This window comes from Panthera leo, chromosome A2 (genome assembly GCF_018350215.1).
Source record: "Panthera leo isolate Ple1 chromosome A2, P.leo_Ple1_pat1.1, whole genome shotgun sequence".
Taxonomy (NCBI): domain Eukaryota; kingdom Metazoa; phylum Chordata; class Mammalia; order Carnivora; family Felidae; genus Panthera; species Panthera leo.
Genome location: NC_056680.1, coordinates 24,004,354 through 24,027,088, shown reverse-complemented (window position 1 = coordinate 24,027,088; position 22,735 = coordinate 24,004,354). Strand labels below are relative to the sequence as shown.

At 35.9% G+C, this 22,735-nt stretch overlaps 1 protein-coding gene across 1 annotated transcript in view; it reads left to right on the top strand.

The window, feature by feature from the left end:
• ERC2 (ELKS/RAB6-interacting/CAST family member 2) overlaps window positions 1-22,735 on the top strand; it is a 792,499-nt gene that overhangs the window by 397,145 nt on the left and 372,619 nt on the right. The window contains exons 7-9 of the mRNA XM_042929693.1: window positions 1,662-1,799; window positions 10,282-10,422; window positions 13,543-13,683. Coding sequence (XP_042785627.1) covers window positions 1,662-1,799; window positions 10,282-10,422; window positions 13,543-13,683 — 420 coding nt within the window. The remainder of the gene's footprint in view (window positions 1-1,661; window positions 1,800-10,281; window positions 10,423-13,542; window positions 13,684-22,735) is intronic.

Genomic DNA, 22,735 nt, shown 5'->3' with positions numbered 1-22,735 from the left:
CACAGATGTATCTGTGGGTATGGGCATACTCAAAATAATAAGACACGGTCTCCTCATAGAGCCAGTCTTCTCAGCTGTTAGCTTCTTTTACATAACGAGTATCATCCTGACATGTAACTATCCATATTCTTGTTCACCCATATATTTATTTATGGAATTGTGTAACCACATGAACACTTGTCTGGAATGGAGGAAACCTTTGTTTTGACTGCAGATGATTATGCCTTTGAGTTCCTGTGTTTTCCATGGAAGGACAGTGAATTCTCACTGTGGGCAGGAATACATTGCATTTTGATGAAAGAGAGACTAATTATTTGACCTATAACTTGAGTTTCCAGGATGTCTGTCTCAAGGCAGAAAACATGTCTTATTGAAAAGATATATTGGTGGGGAAAAAAAAGGAAAGAAGTAGGGAGAGAGGGAAGATGAAGGAAGGAAGGAAGGGAGAGAGGGAGGGAGGGGTAAAAGTCCATTTCTGTTCATTCAAATAGATTGTAGCCATTGGAAAAATTAGCCAAGTCCTGTGTCCTGCCAGTTGAGCGTCAGCAAGGTCAATGTTTTTGCATTCAGAGAGATTTTGATGCTGCTGCCACGGCCACTCCCACTGTCACCCTCTTCTCCTCCTCCTCGTTGCTGCAACTTCTGTCATTATTTGTATCTTATTCCAGATTTATGCTGAATGAATCAAATAATCCAAAAATTTGTTTAAGTCACACACTGTTAAACATGCATTTGGAATGATTTCGTGCGAAAGCCTGGGTGCAGAGTACAAATATTTTGAATGGACTTATCTTAGAGTTGTATGCTTTTTTTACTTGTCACTTTAAAACCCTTAATATGAATAAATTGTTTGTACAGTGTTTTTTTTAATCCTTAGATAAGAAATACATGGTTTGAAAGCAGAGAATAAAAACATGAATGATAATGTACGCAATGCCCAGGAAAGGTCCTTGCTGCTGCTCATGGGCAGGCGTTATAATCAGCCATTTAGCGTGTTTATTTCAGGCTGCAGATAGTGGATAAAAGTGGCTGGTTGGTTGCCAGCACATGATTTAGTTGCCAAATAGAGTGTGTAGTACTTGTTACATTTGATTTATATCATAAGTTCTTCCCATTAACGGTCTACTGATGATAACCTAGTTGGCTTTTCATGTGGTTACTTTGAAACAGCCACTTGACAACATTTAGCATATCACAAAGTTTAATACTGAATACAGGAGTGAGTGAATGACGACAACATAGGTCCTGCCTTATATTATTCTGGTGCTTAATGCAGAATGGACACCCAATACTAGTCTTTTCATTGAATGAAAAAATCCTGCACATGTATTCCCTGATACACTGTACGAAGATTAGGTTATGGACTTCAGACTTAAAGGTCTGGTGGGAGGGATAGGAATAATAGTGCTTACATATCTGAAGGGCTTGCATCTGTATACAAAGAGGTAGTCTGCTTATCTGTATTGCCATTTGAATACAAAGTTGAATTATGGAAGGATGAAGGACTCATCAAGATGGCCTTGATTCTAAGTCAGTATAACCTTGTAATGATGACAGTGTCCATAACCTTGGTCTATTTTTTAAAACAGGTCCACTTCAGGAATGTTGTCCTTGGATATGTAATAAAATGTGCATTAAATATGGTTAATTTTTATTTTCAGATTGAAAACTTGCAAGAACAGCTTAGGGATAAAGACAAGCAACTAACCAATCTGAAAGACAGAGTAAAGTCCTTGCAGACAGATTCTAGTAACACGGATACTGCGCTAGCAACACTAGAAGAGGCTTTGTCAGAAAAGGTGAGCTTGGGCTGAATAATGGGGGTGGTTGGGAGGAAGTGATCTAAATGTACTTAAATGTGCCTGCCTTTCTCTATGTGCTCTCACTACCCCCAGTCCCAGCTGGACCTCCCACTGCCGTGTTAGCCCTCCTCAGTAGACTTGGCACATTAAATAAGCCAGGAGATCCTTGAAATGCAAACCTGATTACATCACATTTGGCCCTGCTTGAAAACCTTCACTAGCTTGTTACTTTTCTTAGGATGGTAAAAACTGAAATCCTTAACCTGGCCTATATAGTCCATCCCTTCATCTGATCTGGCTCATACCTGGTCATCTACCTCTCTGCCTGCCTTACTCTTCTCTCCTTCCCATCCTTCTTTCCTCTTTCCTTTTCTCCCTTGTATCCTCCCTCCCTTCCTTCTTCCCTTCTTTCCTTCCTTCTTTTCCAGCCTCATCCCCATCTGTCTTTCCTCATTCTTTGTATTCTAGCTATGCTGGCCTTCTAAATGTTCAAGTCCACTATGTTCCCTCCTGCCTCAGACCCTTTTCATACCCAATTACCTAGCCTAGAATGTTCTTTACTTCCTGGAGATTTTAATTCATCTCCTTATGGGAGTTCAGCTTCCTGAGAAGCTGTATTGCACAGTAGTCAGGGATATGGACTTTGAGAGCTAGACTGCCTGTCTTCTATTTTCCGCATTTTCATAGTCTATAAACTGATATAATAAGGTCAAGTGGAAGGAGACCTACGAGCCAGTCTCAGCCCTGCCACTAACTTACTGGTTGACCTTGGCAGGTAACTGCCTTTCTCAGTACCTCAAATTTGTGTAATGGAAGGCATTAGTTTAAATGGCCACAGGTTTTTTAAGCCATGTATTTTAAAGAAACCTTCTTTGACTTCTGCTTCAGAATCACCAGGAGTTGCCTGTTGAAAATCTAAATTATTAGGTTCCATCTATACCTACTAAATCAGAACCTTGAAAGGGCTTGGGATTCTGTGTTTTAGGAAGTTCCTTGAATCATTGTGATGTACACTCTAGTCTGAGAGCCTCTGTAGTATATAAAAAAATAGAGAAGCTAAAAAGATGATCTAATTCTTTTTATGGCTAGAAAGAAATTATAACATTGTCACATTTATAATATTAAATTATAAAGATTTAATTTGAAAACTTATAAGAATAAATAAGATGATTTTTCAGGGAAAATATTCTTTTTAATATTTTCAAGAATTTATTACCGAAACTCTGTAGTAATTTTGTTTGTAAAACATTTGAATGAGTGAATTGGTAAAAACTATTAATGATTATGTATTCTGTTTGCAGTTTTGAGTAATATGATGTCAGTCCATTACTACCTCTCAATTTCTTTCTGTAACTTTACATAAACATATACTATATAATTTTTTTATATCGTGGATTCTTGGCAGGATTTTATCATTTTTTCCACCGGCCCTATTAAGATTAGATTTATTCTAGTTTAAATCCCCAAACAATTTCCAAATCTGAAACTACTCTTTTTATCTAAGCACCTCCTTTGAGAAGAAGGGGATGACTGCAAGGAAGGCTGAGGTCTGTGGGAGTCTGACCCCCCTCAAACTCATGCCACCACTTGAGAGTTATTGCCTCCCATGGGGCAAGCCTCTTCTCTTAGTGCCTTATTTTCAAAATTTGCTGACCTCTAAGTTCCATTGTCTGTGGAACTACCTTGATAATAATTAATCAGCCTGCTGATCCAGAATCTCAAGTACATGAAATCTGATTTGGGCAATACATGAGGAGTTGAGTAGTTAGATACCTTGAAGGGCGAGATAGGGAACAAAAATGAGGGAAGAGGGTTTGGTGTGAGACAGTAAGAATTGCTGGCAACTGTGGCAAGCTGCGGAGTCTTTGACCTGCCTCAGATCATTCAAGTTCACATAATACATTAAAGTATTATGATGCTCAAGTCAAATATGATGTGGGCCAGCTTTGGCCTGTGAGCTCTTAGTTTTCAAACCTTATTTGCATCTGACTTGTAGATTTTCACAGTATTGAAGAATACAAGCAAACACAGATCAATTTATATGGAGGGAATTTTTAAAAGTTGTTAAAATCAGGATATTAGTGTATTTGATAAGCACAGATAAAAACATTGGATAGGAACTGTCAAGGTTCTCTATCATGGGTCGAAGAATAGTAGATTCCTTTTAAGTATTTATCCCAGTGGGTATCAAACTTTTGTTTTGTATCCAAATATTCTTATCATCTAGGGTTCTTCTTCTTCTTCTTCTTCTTCTTCTTCTTCTTCTTCTTCTTCTTTTTTAATTCTCAAGTTAGTTAACATACCATGCAGTCTTGGCTTCAGGAGTAGAACCCAGTGATTCATCACTTACCTATGACATCCAATTGGGAGCTTCTTCAAATAACAGTTTCCTGGGTCCCATTTCCTAGTGATTCTGATTCAGTTGCTTTGCTCTGGGGCCAAGGAACCTATGATTTTTACAAGCATGCCCAGTGATTCTGATGAAAGTGGTCAGGTGACCACACCTTAAGAAATACCAAACCCATCCTCTTCCATTTTAAAGATGGGAAATTGGCTCAATGAGATGAAATGACTTGCCCAGAGATGAAAATTTTGGACAGGTACAGCACCATTCCCCATTTCTGGGTCCTGGGGCTATGTCATGGACAGACCGTGGCATGGCCTATGCTAACTTCTGAACCCAATACTCCAGGAAACCACTTCTAATCTAAGTTGGCCCTTGGTTGGGACTTTGTTGTCTCCCCTGGACTATCCCAGGGCCACTCAGCTCATGGGTGATGGAATGGGACTGAAATTCAAACCTGATAATTGTGCTTTTGACAACATCACAATCACCTTTATTGGCCCTTCCCTCACAAGGTTCATTCAGTTTTATCCGCATTTAATTGAACAGACCCCCTGGAACAAGATGGTACAAAAAATAAAATGATTAATTAAAACTTTTGGATTCATAGAGCATCTAATTATTTGCTGTCATTTGGCTGATAAATAGAACCTATTAGGCACTATTCACCATTCCACTTGGGTTGTGACATTCTGGGAAGTATGTTATTCCTTTTAGTTTCCAGGAACTTATATACATATTCACAGTGCAAAAAAATAATGCCATTTAGCAAGTTAAGATTGAGTATGACATAGTTCTAGGATTGACACACAGAAGCTCAAGAGACGGAACCCACAGTATTTATAAAGCTGGTCTCGCCAAGTTTGCTGTAGCCATATAGCAGATAAGCAGTTGAGAAAGGCAGATAACAGAGCCAGAGGCCACTGCAATTCAGTTCCCGCTCAGTGATAAAGCACAAATAGATTAGATTCGTGCAGAGCCAGATGAGTGCACAAGGAACACTTGCCAATGCAAATAAGACTAAAACAAGAACACATTGTTGGAATTTCTGCAAGTTAGTTGTTAATCAAGTAGATCATGGCGTATTAGGGCCTTTTAACACATGTTTTTGACATCTGGCCCTGCGTGGCTGACAGTTAAATTAGTTTTGTGATTGACGGAGAAATATTTCGTAGTATTGAATCATCAATAACACTTAAAAACATTATAGTGCTTGCTGATTTTTTTTGTCATCAATGCCCAGTCAATAGTAAAAGTGGTTAGAGTGAATCAACCTACTTACCAAATGACTCTGACACCTTCTGGATGTTAACACGTATACTTAATTTTATTTCCCTTCCTTTGAAGCTAAGATAATCCCTAATTTGACTTCTTATTCGTGCCTCCAGCATGCCAGACAGTTTGCCCAGCCATGGGTTAAAAGACTCACAGGAGTTGAGTGCCTTCTTTGGAAAGCTGGGCTGGGAGGAATGGACATGCAGTAAAACCACATGAAGGGTGCCGAGTGGGAATAAACGCCATATGATCCGGCAGGAGTGATTCCTGGGAAGGCTTCCAAATAGTGAAGTGACATAGTCAGTTTGGGACTTTAAAAAAATGTCACTCCAACATCCCATATGGTGGAAATGATGGGATGGAGAGGGCCTGGTAGCTGGGTGACCATTTGTGATGCTTTTGCAGTAAGTGTAGGCATAAGGCAGTAAGGGCTCAGTTGCCGAAATTTTTAAAAGCTCTTAAGAGACTTCCTGTGCACTGAGGCCATTGTCTTCTTTTGTAGATCCCATAATTATCCACTCACCAGTGTCACAGACAGAGTGAAATAGGACTATAACTGGAATCAAGAAGAAACAAATGTAGGCAATTAGTAGACTGATTTGTTCTGTTTCCACCCCCACTGTTGTAATAATATACTTCATTTTAAAGTGTTTTTAACTAATTGCAAAACAATAATGATACTTCTTTTTTTCCTTGAAAGCATTAAGTACATAAATTATTGTCATTGGGGTAGAACAGTTACTTCCCTGGGGGACCTTAAATCACAGGCTAAGTGTTCAAACTAACTTCCCTCTGCACCACATACTGTTTTACATTGTCTTATGTATCAGGCCTTGTCTTGTACTATGTACTTATAAGCATATAAAAGATAATATCAGGATCCTTAAAAGTAGCTGTTGCACCAGTATTTTTTAAGGATCACTATCCAGAAAGGATGCTGTATTTTGTCAAATGCTTTTTCTACATCTATTGAAAGGATCATATGGTTCTTATTCTTTCTTTTATTAATGTGGCATATCACATTGATTGATTTGTGAATATTGAACCAGCCCTGCTGCCCAGGAATGAGTCCTGGTGATCATGGTGAATAATTCTTCTAATGTACTGTTGAATTCGATTTAGTAGTATCTTGTTGAGAATTTTTGCATCCAGGTTCATTGGGGATAATGGCCCGTAATTTTCCTTTTTAGTGGGGTCTTTGTCTGTTTTTCGAATCAAGGTAATGCTGGCTTCATGGAATGAGTTTGGAAGTTTCTGTTCCATTTCTATTTTTTTGGAACAGTTTGAGAAGAATAGATATTAACTCTGCTTTAAATGGCTGGTAGAATTCCCCTGGGAAGCCATCTGGCCCAGGACTCTTATTTGTTGGGAGATTTTTGATAACTGATTCAATTTCCTTTCTTGATAAAAATCTTCAAGAAAGTAGGCATAGAAGAAATATTCCTCAACTTCATAAAGGCCATATACGAAAGGCCCACAGCTAATAACATCCTTGATGGGGAAAAATTTAGAGCTTTCTCCCTAAGATCAGGAACATGACAGGAATGTCCAGTCTCACTACCATTGTTCAACATAGTACTGGACGTCCTAGCCTTAGCAGTCAGACAACAAAATGAAATAAAAGGCATTCAAATTGGCAAGAAAGAAGTCAAACTTTAACTCTTCACAGATGACATGATACTCTACATGGAAAACCCGAAAGACTTCACCAAAAAACTGCTAGAGTTGATCCATGAATTCAGCAAAGTCGCAGGAAATAAAGTCAATGTACAGAAATCCGTTGCATTTCTATACACAATAATGAATCAGCAGAAAGTGATACCAAGGAATTGATTCCATTTAAAATTGCACCAAAAACCATAAAATACCTAGGAATAAACCTAACCAAAGAGGTAAATGATCTGTATACTGAAAACTATAGAAAGCTTATGAAAGAAATTGAAGAAGATACAAACAAATGGAAAAGCATTCCATGCTCATGTATTGAAAGAACAAATAATGTTAAAATGTCCATACTACCCAAAGCAATCTATACATTCAATGCAATCTCTATCAAAGTAACACCAGCATTCTTCACATAGCTAGAACAAACAAGCCTAAAATTTGTATTGAACCTCAAAAGACCCTAAATAGCCAAAGTAATGTTGAAAAAGAAAACCACAGCTGAAGGCATCACAATTCCAGACTTTAAGCTGTATTACAAAACTGTAATTATCAAGATGGTATGGTGCCGGCACAAAAGCAGACACACAGATCAATGGAATAGAATAGAGAACCCAGAAATGGACCCACAAACATATGGCCAACTAATCTTTGACAAGGCAGGAAAGGGTATCCAATGGAAACAAGATAGTCTCTTAAGCAAATGGCACTGGGAAAACTGGACAGCGACATGCAGAGGAATGAGCCTAGACATTTTCTTATTCCATACACAACAATAAACTCAAAATGGATGAAATACCTAAATGTGAGACAGGAAGTCATCAAAATCCTGCAGGAGAAAATAGGCAGTAACCTCTTTGACCTTGGCCGTAGCAACTTCTTACTTAACATGTCTCTGGAAGCAAGGTAAATAAAAGCAAAAATGAACTATTGGGACCTCCTCAAGAAAAAAAGCTTCTGCACAGCAACGGAAACAATCAACAAAACTAAAAGGCACCCGATGGAATGGGAGAACATATTTGCAAATGACATATCAGATAAAGGGTTAGTATCCAAAAATCTATAAATAATTACCAACTCAACACCCCAAAAACAAATAATCCAGTGAATAAGTGGGCAGAAGACATCAATAGGTGCTTTTCCAAAGAAGACATGCAGATGGCTGACAGACACATGAAAAGATGCTCAACACCATTCATTCATTTTCAAATGGGAAATAGAAATCAAAACCACAATGAGATACCACCTTACACCTGTCAAAATGGCTAAAATCAACAACTGAAGAAACAACAGATGTTGGCAAGGATGTGGAAATAGGGGAACACTTTTGCACTGTTGGCGGGAATGCAAACTGGTGCAACCACTCTGGAAAACAGTATGGAGGTTCCTCAAAAAATAAAAAAATAGAACTACCCTATGACCCAGCAATTGCACTATTAAGAGTTTATCTAAACGATACAAAAATGCTGATTCGAAGGGGCACATGCACCCCAATGATAACAGCTCTATCAACAATAGCCAAAGTGTGGAAAGACCTCTAATGTCCATTGACTGATAAATGGATAAAGAAGTTGTGGTGTGTGTATGTGTGTGTGTGTGTGTGGTGTGCACACACACACACACAATGGAATACTACTTGGCAATGAAAAGAATGCAGTTTTGTCATTTGCAACAACGTGGTTGGAACTAGAGTGTATCATGCTAAGAGAAATAAGTCAGTCAGAGAACGACAGATATCATATGATTTCACTTGTATGTGGAATTTGAGAAACTCAACAGATGAACATAGGGAAGGGAAGGAAAAATAAGATAAAAACAGAGAGGGAGGCAAACCATAAGAGACTCCTAAATACAGAGAACAAACTGAGGGTTGCTGGGGGTGGGGGGGGTGGGGGATGGGTTAAATGGGTGATGGAGGCATTAAGGAGGGCACTTTTAGGGATGAACATTGGGTGTCCTATTAAGAGATGAATCACTGGGTTCTACCCCTGAAGCCAAGACCATACTGTATATTATCTAACTTGAATTTAAATTAAAAAAAAAAAAAAAGAATTGCCATCCAAAAGAGAGTTCAGATATGTGTTAGATAATTTGAAACAAATTTCAGAAATCTAACTCATTCTTGCCCAAATGGAATTTTACTTAAAAAGAATAAGGTTCTTGTTCTGATATTGGTAAGTTTCCAAATTTTTGGAAACCATGTCTACCAGAGTAGTGTTTTCAGTATATAAGTCAAGAGCAGCAAGGTGCTCAGATCTTCTTAAATGGCACTATGCATATGTTTGTGGCATTGTGGTCTTATGGACATGGCTAAGACTCAGAGAGCCCTGAATGCCAGGGTGTGCCTTCTGTTTATGTGCTGGGTCACCTTAGATGAATTAGCTGGTCCTTGGTCTGGGTTTCTCACTACTACACTGTTACTAGTAGCACGGGGGGTTCAGACCCCACAGTTGTGTTGATGCCTAGATGGAGAAGGGCACTTCACAGTGCCTAGCATGTAGTAAGCTTTCAGTAAGGGAAAGCTGCTGTTTGAACTTTGTCAAATTCAAGCAATATTTTGGGAGTCTCTACTGATTGCCAAGAAGACATTGAAAAAATGTGGAGGAAAATGAACATTTCCAGGCACATTATAAAATCACTTATACAATAGTGAGCTCATTCTTTATTTTGTCTCTGGTTCTCAGCATGAGTTCAGACCCCTAGAGGGCCTAGATCTTGCTCCACTCGGATCCCCTTTCTAGCCAGAGAAGAGTCTTCAGAAACCAAGGAAGTTTTTTTGATATCAAATGGAAAAGCCAAGCAAAGAGGGTTGAACCAAGAAGTTAGTTTTGCTTCTTCCACTTGTCCATTGAAGGCTTTAGTAAGTCTAGAGTCATGGTGCCTAAACCTCCATCTTCTGGAACTGCTTTCAGAATTTTCCAAGTACTGCCATGAACCAAAACAGCCTCAGAGCTTGAACATTAAAGTCCCTTGCAACTCTGTGATGCTAAATTTTATTAGTAAGCCAAAAGCCATATTGATTGTCTTTCCCAAATGCTGTTATGTGTGCATAACAAACCCAATTTAGATTATCTTGCATGTGTTGATTCATATAGAGCATTTCTTACATTTATTGCCTCCCATTTCCTTTTGTAGCATGCCTTAGCACACACACACTGATGGTTTCTCACTTCCTCTTTTTTAACACTTGTCTCAAAGGAGAGAATAATTGAGCGTTTGAAAGAACAGCGGGAGAGAGATGATCGAGAAAGATTGGAAGAAATAGAATCTTTCCGAAAAGAGAACAAAGACCTGAAAGAGAAGGTCAATGCTTTACAAGCTGAACTGACTGAAAAAGAGGTGAGTCTGGAAAAACAAATGAACTATGCTGATAGTCCTATTCATGGTAGCCTTAAGAGACTAAAGAGTTCATTTGAGGGGCTGTGTGAAGACTTTGGGGACATAGTTTCCTTTGCAAAACTGCCTGAATTCAAAGGAAAATATTTACTGTAACTCCCTTCAGCAGGATGCCCTATGCTTCTCTTCTCTGCTCTGTGTACAATGTAGCTCCTTGAAAGTTTTCTTGTTGTCTTAACCACATTTGTGTGGCTTATTCTATATTTTTTCAATGTCCCAGGATCTTTTGCTTGGGGTAACAACAATATCAATAATAATAACAACATATCCACTTTATTGAGGGCCTGTTATATACTAATCTTTGTGTTGGGTACTCTACATTCATCTGTGCTTCCCAAAAGGATCACTCAATACGTCCAGGTTGGGAGATACGGTACCATGCTGGACACAAAGTGTAGGTTAAATGTGGCTACTCTTCTGGAATATCAATTTTACATTATGGTAAATGACTTAAAACAATATTTTCATGCTAGAGGAAACATGGATACAGAATAAAAATTGTAGCCACATTTTTAAAGTAAAACAATATACTTTAAAGAAATTTCTTGCTTGGGGGTTATGGAGAGGATGCTTTGGGCTATCTTCCCCACGCTTGGAGGGATACTTGTAACTCCTTTAGTTTACTTAGGAATACTTTGATGGAAAAGTTTGAGGAGCAGTAATGCATGGTATTTTGTCCAATCTCCAAAACTCTGAGATATGTGCCATGGTCCACAATTGACCCCTCCATACTTATTTTTGTCCACAGGAAATGTCCATCTCCTTTTGGCTGTTACAGATCCTTTCACCTTATTGTACTGTATCACTGCCTACTTGTCCATTTTTCAGCCCCACATTGTTACCTCATCCCTTGGGTTTTGATAATTCTATACAAATTAAAGTACTGTCTCAATGAGTAATCCAAGAGGGGAAGAATTGATAAGTAATAGAAACAAAATTCATTTTCCCTAAAATAAGCACACTAGGTTGTTTTGTTTTTGTTTTATTTTACAGAGGAGATTATTTCTTTGATACAAAAATAAAGAGTATAAATCCTACTATTCCTACTATTTCAGTGCTAAATCTAACTTGGGGGATCTGTAATGAATGTAGTTGGTATGTGTCAGAAGGCACAGAAGCTTTGACCTCATTTGCAATTTGAATAACTGATTATAAGTGTTATTAATGGGTTTGCACCTTGAAGTCAGTGTGTGTGTGTGTGTGTGTGTGTGTGTGTGTGTGTGTTTGTATAAAGAGCTCTTGATGACATGGTGGAGCATAGCTTTAAATGAAAATAATTTTGTAAACAATGCCTACATTATATGATTTCAGACAGGCATTTCAGCAAACATTTATTGTTCCTGTATAGTAATGTGCCTGCCACTGGGATGGGTGTGTCAGTCAAGGTTCCACCAGAAAAACAGAACTGCATTAAGAAATTTAACCACATTAAGAAATTTATTGCAAGAAATTGGCTTATATAGTTACGGGGGCAAGTCTGAAATTCATAGGGCAGGCCATCAGAAAGGGCAGGCTGGAAACACTCCAGACAGGAATTGGTACAACAGTCCACAGGTGGATTTCTTCCTTCTCAGGGAAATCTCAGTCCTGCTCTTAAGGCCTTTCAACTGGTAGGATCAGGCTCACCCAGATTTGGAAAATAATATCCTTTACTTAAAGTCAACTGATGGTAGGTGGTACTCCCATCTATAAAGTACCTCCATAGCAACACCTAGATTAGTGTTTGATTGAATAACTGGGGACTATAGCCTAGCCAAGTTGATACATAAAGGTATCAGACCTGGAAATTTAAAGTGTATAAAGAAAAACAACATATAATTGTTGTCAGCTTATAATTTAGTTAAGGTGATAATCACCTTCACCATGGCAAAATGCCTGGCTTGCAAAGTCCTTTATTATTTCTGTGGGAGTGGTATGATAAAGAGCATTGAAATTGGAGTCAGAATTCTGGGTTTGGGACCCGTATCTTCCTGTAATAGAGCACAAACCTCAGAGAAGGTGCTCAGTTCATGTGAGCCTGAGTTTCTTGACTGAAAAATGAGAGTGACTAACCTGTCCTTCAGAGGGTTGTTAGGAGTTAGGTTGTTTGCTGAGTGATGGAGGTGGTGTCTTTATTAACAAGGTTATTCCAAGGTCCTGGAAGCAGCTCTGACACAAATTTTAGGTAACATCATTTACTAAATGGCCCCTGTGTGCTTAGTGTCTTTCTAGGTGCTGCAAATGGCCAAAATGGAAACACACAAGGCCTGATTTTGGGTAAAACCTAAATATTTTAGTCACATAGTTAGATTTTGCTAACTGTGTTTCATGTTTGGTGATAGATATGCCTTTGTAGCTCAGCAGAATTATGTTCCATGATATATGCAAGTATTTACTTCCTTACTTTTTAGAATTCAGACTGTCTAGGAGAGCTCTTGGTTTTTGGGCATGACTGATGAGTGGAACAACTTAGGTAAAGCCATGTCTGAGTTGGGGTTTCATTATATCTGTTGAATTTGGATTTTTAAAGGCTTGGGACATAAAGTCTGCTCTAAATTTTAAAATAATTCTATCTGTGATTCTACAGAAGATATTTTAAAAACCATTGGTTATTTTTCTGTTAAAGAAATGGAATTTGATAAAAACAGGATGCTTCTTTTATATTTGATTTGTCCTTTGGGAGGGAAAGGCATTAAAATCAGTATTTTCGTTCATATTTGTCTTAGCGTCTGCACGATTTGACAGCAATAAATGTAAATGGAAGGTTCAGGGTGTCTGTTTTGCCATGACATGTAAAGACCACCTTGGGACTTACATCATTAGCATGACTTTGAGATGTGAAACATGCATTTACTGACCACACCATTTGGTCACATTTGATTCTATTGCAGTTAGATCCTGCTCAGTTCTGTAAGCTGGCCAATTTTAATTTCCTGGCCAGAGCCAGCTATTGTTACCTTAGTAAGACTATATTTACCCTTTCTGTCTAATGCACACTTTATTGCTATGCATAGAATCAATGTATTCAAATTGAAGACTAGTAGAAATTGTAGTGTTTTACTCACTAGTGTTCTTTCCTTTCAGTCTAGTTTAATTGACCTCAAGGAACATGCATCTTCATTAGCCTCAGCAGGACTGAAAAGAGACTCCAAATTAAAATCTCTGGAAATAGCCATTGAACAAAAGAAAGAAGAATGTAGCAAATTGGAAGCACAGTTAAAAAAGGTAAGTGAAGTCCAAGAAAATAAATGCTCATTTTACAATGAATATATAAAATGGAAAAGGAAGAGATATTTTGCAAAGAAACAAACCCCTTATCTTTTGCTGTCTGCTGATAAGAGAATTAGGCACTCTTAGCTTAAGAAGTCTGCATCAAATTGGTTAGTGAACCTAAAAAAAAAATATCTTAGGTTTCCTGTCTGAAAAAAACTTGAAAAATAGATGAAAATAGTAATGGAAGTAAAAAAATATTATAAAAACAAGCTGTTACTCACTGGGGAAATCTCAACTTTAAAAAAGATAAATGGAAATGTTTGTAACAAATCAAAGAATCCAGGGGCTCCATTTATATTGATAAACTTTTACTACTTTCAGAAGTAGGCCAATTATTGTATTAGAACTTTGTAAAAGTTTACCTGACAATATAAATTTCTAAAAGTCTGCCCAAATAGTCAAAATCTCTAGACTGTCTGTGGGATGACTCTTTATACTTAACCAAAAATGACCTTAATGTCTTAGAAAGCTTGTTGAATGTAGAAGACTTTGGAAAAGAAAACAGCATCTTTACATTGCAGCATTAACATGTTTTCTCTGAACTGGACATTTTTGTGGAGTACATTTCCAGTCATGCATTGTTCCTTTGACTTTTTCCCTGTGTTGTTTGGTACGTCTGCACTCATTGTCCACATAAAACTCATAACTTTATGAGTTTAAGCATTTTGTTTCCCTTTGACAGCTTATACACTTATTCAGAAGAGGTGATAAGAATCTAAATAATCAAAGCATATAATAACGTTTGATTATATATAATGTATAGCACACTGGAATGGGGATTCATTTGATAAAGTTATGAAAATATATGATGTGGATGATAAGGATGCTAAAGCATCATATATCTGTGGAGAAATTATTCTGAATATATAAAAATTTAATATACTATTTTGTGCGCTACAATACATAACTGAAATGTTCAGTGTACCATGGAATTTTAGGAAATTGTCCTGAGAAATTTCACACTAGTAAAGTCTCCTTTCTAAAGATAAATATGGAGATCAAATCCCTCTATAGCAAAACAGCAAGAAAATCTCTGTATTGCATAATCTGCTTTCCAATCCACTCAGCATCTCACTTTTTTTCAAGTAGTATCTAGTTAAGCAGCCATCTTGAACAATAAATATAAGAATTTAATTTGCCCATTTGAGGGTGCTTAAGTAGCAATTGAGTTGTCTATTTATGCATTGGGTGTATGATAATACATTCTTGACACATATAATGAATGTGTGCTGTAATATGTTATACATGCATGTACGTATCAAGAAATGAGCCCATGAAAGGTACTTTTAATTTAATGAACAGTTTTGTGATCACAAGGCAGGCTTTAAGATACTGAGAGAGAACTTCATTAAGTTGCTTTGCATTAGCTTACCTCAGTTGCATTGTGCTGAGTCTTGAAGAAGGAGGACCTCAATTAGACCTGGCCATGAAAGACACCTCATGAACTCTTTGTAGCCTTTATGGAGATGAGGCCACTGCACATATTAATTCTGCAGATACATACTCGACATGCTCCCTTTTAGTGTAAATCACCTGTGGAATTTAAAACCCTCTAGTAATTAAGAAGGAAGAGGTTCACATAATGATACAGTTTCCTTGTATGTGACTTGACTAGTTTAATAAGAGAACATCTATTTAAGCATTTCAATTTAGTTTCCTTCAGGGTAGCTCTGATTTGCCCAAAGTATCACTCACAGCATGTGGTTTTCTTAAACTCTCAGGTAGACATGGTGTGCTGAAGTTCATATAGCAAATCCTATAAACATTTTAGCATTATTCCTGACAATATTTTAACCTTCTGTCACATCACCAGGATTAAAGTAACAAATATGGTTGTCTTGCTGTAAAGGACCTATTTAATTTATGAAAAGATAACTTATTTCTAAGGGTATAAATAATGTTTGCTTATACTATCTCCTAAATGCATAGTACAGTGAGATTAAATAAAGTAATTATAATTTAAATATTTTCATACCTAACCTGCAGATGCTATTTTGTTATTCTTGGCTCTCTAGCATTAACTAAATTCAAAAGTTTAAAATACTTTTCCTAGTAGTCTTTAATTTCTGCTAATAAATAGTTCCATAAAAACCTCAAGTGCCCATCACCTTAAAAAGAATTGAGATCTACATGAAATATTTGAAAATATAAGCCAACAGTATGTGAATATACATATAAACACATCATTTACTCATGGAAAAATAAGCAGCTATAAAAGCTTAAGGAGTGTCTGGGCCTCCTTTTAAATAAAAGGGTATGTGACTTGTGAATAAAATATAAAGGGTTACTAAATGAAAGCTGAAAACATAATAGTTTTATTATGTCATAAATAAACCATGAATTCCCAATGGAATTTTGCTCAAGATTTGTGAGCGTCCAGGTATTTTTGCCATAAAATGTACACAACGTTGTAGATGTGTTTAGCTGAACAGAAACCTTGTCTGCCAATTACAGTGGCATCCAAATTGTGATTTAAATTTATTTTGGTCTTATGAACAATTCTTGACATTGGTAAGGTGAGTTTTTACATAAAAGTTTATGGAGAACATTCACATGCATAGTTACTTTTAATCCTTTACTGTACTGTTAATTTAAGTCTCCAAATCCTTCATGATGAAAAATGGTTATAGGCAGAAAAGAAATTAGTCCTTACACATTGCATCTCACCTCTTAAAAACAGATATTCACACATCAGATATTCATGTGTGAGGAAAGTTTTACTGATATTTGTGAGGCTGATAAGATGGTATTAACCACATAACATACAAACTAGTTATGAGCATGCTTTACAAATTAGTGTGTTCATTAATCTTAAATAGACACCCAGGGGTTGAGAAGAACCTGATTAGTGACAAGTGGGTAGTTTTGTCTTTCAAGAATATATGGTGTTCAATATGTAGAAGTAAGTTCACCTTGTATGTCTAGAAATCAATTAAGAATGATTCAAAACATTATAATTTGTGGTATTTGGTAATTTTCCAATTAATATCATCTTTGAGGAGAGTGGGTGTTTTTTTAACCAGGGCAAGATTATCATTTGCTTCATCAAAGTTGAACAAATAAAAAATTCAGGCTCTTTAAAGGTACATACATGTCTCAGCGTAAAGCAAAGTGAAATTTCTTACAATATTTCATCTTCTACACCTTGACATTGAGCCCCAGGTTAATGATGCAGGTATTTAAGAAATAGAACCAGGGAGTGATATTTAAAATAATATTCAGTACATTTAAATCCACCAAAATTTAAATCTTCTACACAAAAAAGACTGGAGAGCATTACAAATTCTGAAGCACTTGGAACATAATAGGATAGTCACTAAAAATTATATTTTTTGTTAATTATGAACTAACAGTACAAGTTGGTAATGGGAAATGGATAATACTGTATTTTGGTTCCCTTTATTCTTCCTGATGACTTAATTTTTTCTTCTCCCATTTACTGTTAATCCTGTAATGTCTTGCTTACTGATATTTGCTATTGCTAACCTGCTGTTTGCTGATCTATATTTTCCTAAAGTTAGACTGAATAGAAACTTCAGGCTTGTGTTAATATAAAAAAAAAGAGCTATAAATTCAATGATAAGATTTAATTAATCTTTTATTATTACCATCTTTGAAGTTCAGGTAATAAATTGCAGGCTTGGCCAAAAGTACTTCTTCTGATTCATTGCTAGAGGCCAGCACTTCATGTATCATCAAAAGTGGACAGCTTTCTTTATTTCATGGGTTATTTAACTTGAGAAAGGGAAAGTAACACAAACCTTAAATTTCTTATTCCAGCTATTCTTTTTTAGGAGCCAAAGTCAACATTTTTATTTCCCTAGAGCCTCTCACTTTCACCGTGGAATGTTTAGAAACTGAAATTTCTTCTTTTTTAACGACCAGTTTGTCTGTGCAAATGCACTGGATTTGTTGAGCTAATGCTGTTTTTCTGGATCTTTCCTTCTTTCCCTGTCTGTGCTTCAATGCCTCCCCAACTTTGCAATGTAGCAAGCTGAGCAGTTGTTCAATCAGATGTACAACCCAGTAAGTCATTTCTGAAAGTTCCCGCTGTAACATATCAAAGCATGAGGATCCATTGATCACATGTCACGGTGTACCATACTGGGGAGGTTTTAAAAATAGTTATGAGTCTCTTCCCATTTCCGTTTTGTCAAAAGAAATGATCTGTGCAAAGGCCACTGCCATTTCTTTTGAATGTGAAATTTAAAAATTAAGAACTCAAGAAAATATTGCCAGCTCTGCTATCACATCCTTCTAAACTTTATAGAAAAGCTGAGGTCAGCTGCAGATCTGGGCTCAGGGAATTCTTTCTTAGATTCTTCTAACTCAGAGTTACCTATGTGAAATGGGATAGCATTTCATAAAGTAGCAAGCAGCTCGATGTAAATTATATTCAAATGATAGAAGTTAAAATAGGTTTAGATTTAAAAATAGGGCTATGCTCTTTGAAATTGGTAAATGCTGAACATTATTGTGGGTTTTGTAACAGTTAAAAACATGTCATTTGGCCAAGGACAAACTAAAATATAGCCTCCTAATAACAGATAGTAACAATTCTGATTATAGCTTAATGGTACACAAAACAGGTAACTAGTAAAAATATATGCAAAATGGCTAGCCCAGATGCCACCACTGATTTTTTTTATCCTAATGACAGGTGTGCATTTATATGAAGCAGTTTATTTGTTTTCTTTAACTTATTAAAGAAGAAAGACCTTTTTGTTTTGTCAACCCAACTGGCTTACTGGGTGAAATATTACCTAAAGGTGACCAGAATTTGTCAGTTGGTAGATGTGATCTGTGCTATAATGCATTCTAATTACCTCCTATTTATGAATTCACATCATGGGAAGAATAGCATAGATAAAAGAAACAATTCAGCCAACAACTTTTTGTTAAGCTGCTATTCCAGGTTACATCCAGCATGATATACAAGATGCTTGGGTGTATTTAATTAGATTCAACCTCCACTCTCCAAACTTTAAAACAAATTTTGTTTTCGCAAACAATTTCTCAATTTCAGTTGGTGTATCTTTATTAACCTCTTTCCCCAAATACGATTTTTAGTAGACCAGGAAAAATACTCCAGATTTCCTTTCCCTTAACATTTGAATGGGAATGTTAGTAAGCAGACTCAAAACAATGGGTAGGTGAAGAAGGACAAAGTTTGGAATATCTTTAAGCTTGAAAATTGACCCTGGGAAAAATAAGTATTTTCATTAGATCATTTTTAAAAGATGTAAAGTAATCCCACTGAAATTGTTTCACATTTACTAAAGACAGGAAGAAAACCAAAGTATGTCACATTTTGGGCGTGTGCAGGACATTTTTTCCTGTAGCAGCAAAGATTTATCAGGACCACAATAGGATTTCAGCATCCCTGTCAGGATAGGTAGGACCAAAGAAATACCTCTGTTAACCTTTAGATCATTTCCAGAAATTTTGACAATATGGCATTTATTGGACTTTGCCTTCATTTCAACCACAGTGGTGGGTCTCCAGGAAGCAAAAACAAACTTTACTCCTCAAATTAATGAAGCTAACCCATTGGTTTGGCATCCTGGACGTATAGCCAACCTCTCATTATTTTAACTCTCCCTGTCTGCAGATATTCTCAGGGTCCAGTTCTTTTTGGAACCGATAGGGATACAGCATGATAGATTTTCTATCCTTAAGAGTCTTTTAAAAAATAATCATGTTTTCCTGGTTATAAAAATAACATATGGTCACAGTGGAGAATTTACAAAAGTATAGAATTATTGGAGAAAATAAAAATAACAGGATGTCTTACAACACAAAGATAATCACTAGGAACATCTGTGTGGTTCCCTACCCAGACATCTTTTTGTTATTCTTGTCCTTTCCTTTCTCCCTTTGTCTTTTCTTCTTTCTTTCCTTTCTCCCTTCTTCCCCCTACTTCCTTTTTTACTTTCCTCTGTCTCCTTTCTTCTCTTTTATTCTTATTTAATACTCTTATTTCTTTTCACCAAATTGTGTCAGTGTTTATTGAGTTGTAGATCCTGTTTTTATAACATTTCATCAGCATTTTCTCTAGTAACTGTTATTCCAAAACACTGTCTTAGGGATTATGTGATATTTCACTGTATTTACTCATTCCCCAAATGTTGCTCATCCCTTTCCTCCTTTTTTTTTTTTTTGCCATTATATAATGCTCTGAAAAACATCTTTCCATATTAATTTCCAGACATTTCTGTTTTTCGTGGAATAAGTTCCTGGTAAATGACTTTTGAAAGGTCCCGATAGTTCTTGCTAGGATGCATTTTAGAGAAATTCTAGCATTGACACTTCCAACACAATGAAGGCAGCCTTTCTGCCACACCCAACCAACATGGAAAACTGCTATTTTACATAACTTGGACAAATGTGTAGATGGAATTTTTTTCTTATTTTAACTTTATTTTCTTTTATTACTAGAGTGGTTGAGGTTTTTAATAACTTTATTAGCTGTTGGTATTTTTCTTCTCTTAATTGTTTAAGTCACATAAGCACTTGTTTTTGAGCTTATCATTTCATTCATTGGTTTGTATGAGTCATTCTTTGCTTTATATAGAATCTTTGCCAGATTTGTGATAAAATTTCATTGAAGTATTTTTTAAATAAGTAAAACTATTTTTAGGTTTCTTGGCTTGTGTTTCCCTGTATGATTTTCTCATTTCCTTTATGCTTAGAAGTCATTATTGGATTTCAAGAATAGACACCTACATTTAAAATTTTTTTAATGTTACCTTTCACATCAATTTAACCCCTTTAGTTTATTTTGATTCATTTTGAAAGGTGAAGTTTTCATGTATATATTTTTTAAATGATTTGAATGATTATCTAATTATCCCAGTACCATTTATCAAATAATTCTCTATCCACTGATCTTGATACTGTTCATTGTATGTCTCATTTGGATGAATGTCTTAGTTTCTGAGCTTCCATTTGGTTTTATCAATGTCTGTTGCTTGTTGAGTCAGAATTTTAATTATTGTTGCTTTATAATATTTTCAAAGTATCTAGTGAAATAAATTCCACCCTAGTTTGTTTCTACTTTTCATTTTGGTTTGTTTTAGTATTATTAACCTTTAATTTTCTATTATTCCAAGTAAATTTCAGGATTACCCTTGTCAACTAATTTGTTAATTTTAATTTGAATTATACTCAACCTATAAAATAATTTTAGAATGATATCTTTCCAATATTATTTCTTCCAGTTCATGAGGTTGATACAACTTTTGTTTATTTCAGAGATCTTTTACAGTAAAGGTTTGACATTTTTCTATTATAGGCTTGTGATAGTTCCTTTTAAAGATCCTAAGCAGTACTATATATATAATTGTTAAGTTACTAAAAATTTATGTTAGGTGAATTTTGGGAGAATGCTGTATTATTCCTTTTATTTTCTAACCAGTTATTGATACCTAGGAAATTTCTTTTATTATTGTATGTTTATTTTGAATCAGGCCTCCCTATACATTTTGGTGAATTATAACTTAATTATTTTTGTTAAATAAGATCATCTTATAGTCAGTTCTATGCCCATTAATCTAAACTAAATCAGAATAAATAAAGATTTAGCTTTAAAGTCTTCCTGGGAACATTTTCTCCTAGAGTAGAAGTAAACCTACTTTTGAAACTCTTTTTAACTTTTACTTTAGTCACCCATGTAATACTAAGTGATGCTGTAATGCCATTTCGTAGGAATCTAAAATTTTATCTTTGTATCCTTATTATTATAATAATAACCTTTCTGCAACTTAACTATCAGTCTTTACTCCCGGAGGAGTTTTGTCTTGTCATTATAAACACTGTGCAGGCTATCTTCAGTTGAATTCTTTTTCTTCCCTTAGTTCTTAACTCCAGCAAATAATATGTTTTTTTTTTTCATCAGTCTCAAATACCTTCTTTGCTGTAACTCTAGTAGTTATTATGCCCAGAGATGGTATCCAGAGGTCTCATAAATTTTTAATAAAACTTTAGAGCTTCTGGGTCCTCAACTTAGTGCATTGTATAATATCCTTGTTGCTGCAAGGCAAATGACTGATTTGGAGGCCCTGGGGGCAACTTTGTGACTGGCCAGGGCCCACTTGAGACCCCTCTGATGTACCTCCACACCTGTGAATTTTTCCCCTTGCCTGGTCACTATCCACTGAAATCCTATCTCTTCTGCAAACGCATCTTTTGCAGGGCTCACATTTTATGCACTGGTTTACAAGAAAAAGACCAAGCATTTTTCCAGTCTAGAGAGAGAAAAAAATCTTGTTAATGTTCAGTTAGGTCTTCTTGATTTATAGGACTGTGCAATCCCAAGAACATGGTGGACTGAATTATAAATGCTTTCACAGTCATTTTTAGGTACAGTGGTTTATTTTTGCAATTTTTTTGCCTATGTATGAAAATTATTTGATTCACTCATAGACTAGTCCCCCAACACAATGGAAAACTACACCTATTTAAGAGACAATTCATGGCATGCACACAGCATGTACTAACACATGCACCCACACAAACGCACACACCTCATACTTGCTCTAGGCTTTCAGTGTCTAAAGAACTCAAGTAATATGTGCAATAACACTGAAGATTTGAGGTCACATGTTTTATTTAAGAACATCCAGAGAACTTCAGTTCTCTATTTTGCTAATTTTAGGACATTTCATAGTTAGAAGGGATTACATTATAATTGTATTTTTGTTTGAATGGTCTTAAAAAGTGTTAAGCATACAGACGATTCTTTTTATTTGTATATGTGTGACATAAGAAAAATTATTTTGAACATTTATTTATTTATTTATAAATAGCCTATGTGTTCCGTCTGTGAAAAATGTTAGATTTTAGAATGGTTGTTATAAAATGAAAATTGTGAGTATTTCAGATGTATTTAGCTAGAATTATAAAAGAAGAATTTCCTTTAGAAATAAGTAGTATAAGATTCAAAGACATATCATTGTTAGATTTTTAATAAAGTATTGAGGCTCAGCTTTTATATTTTGTATTA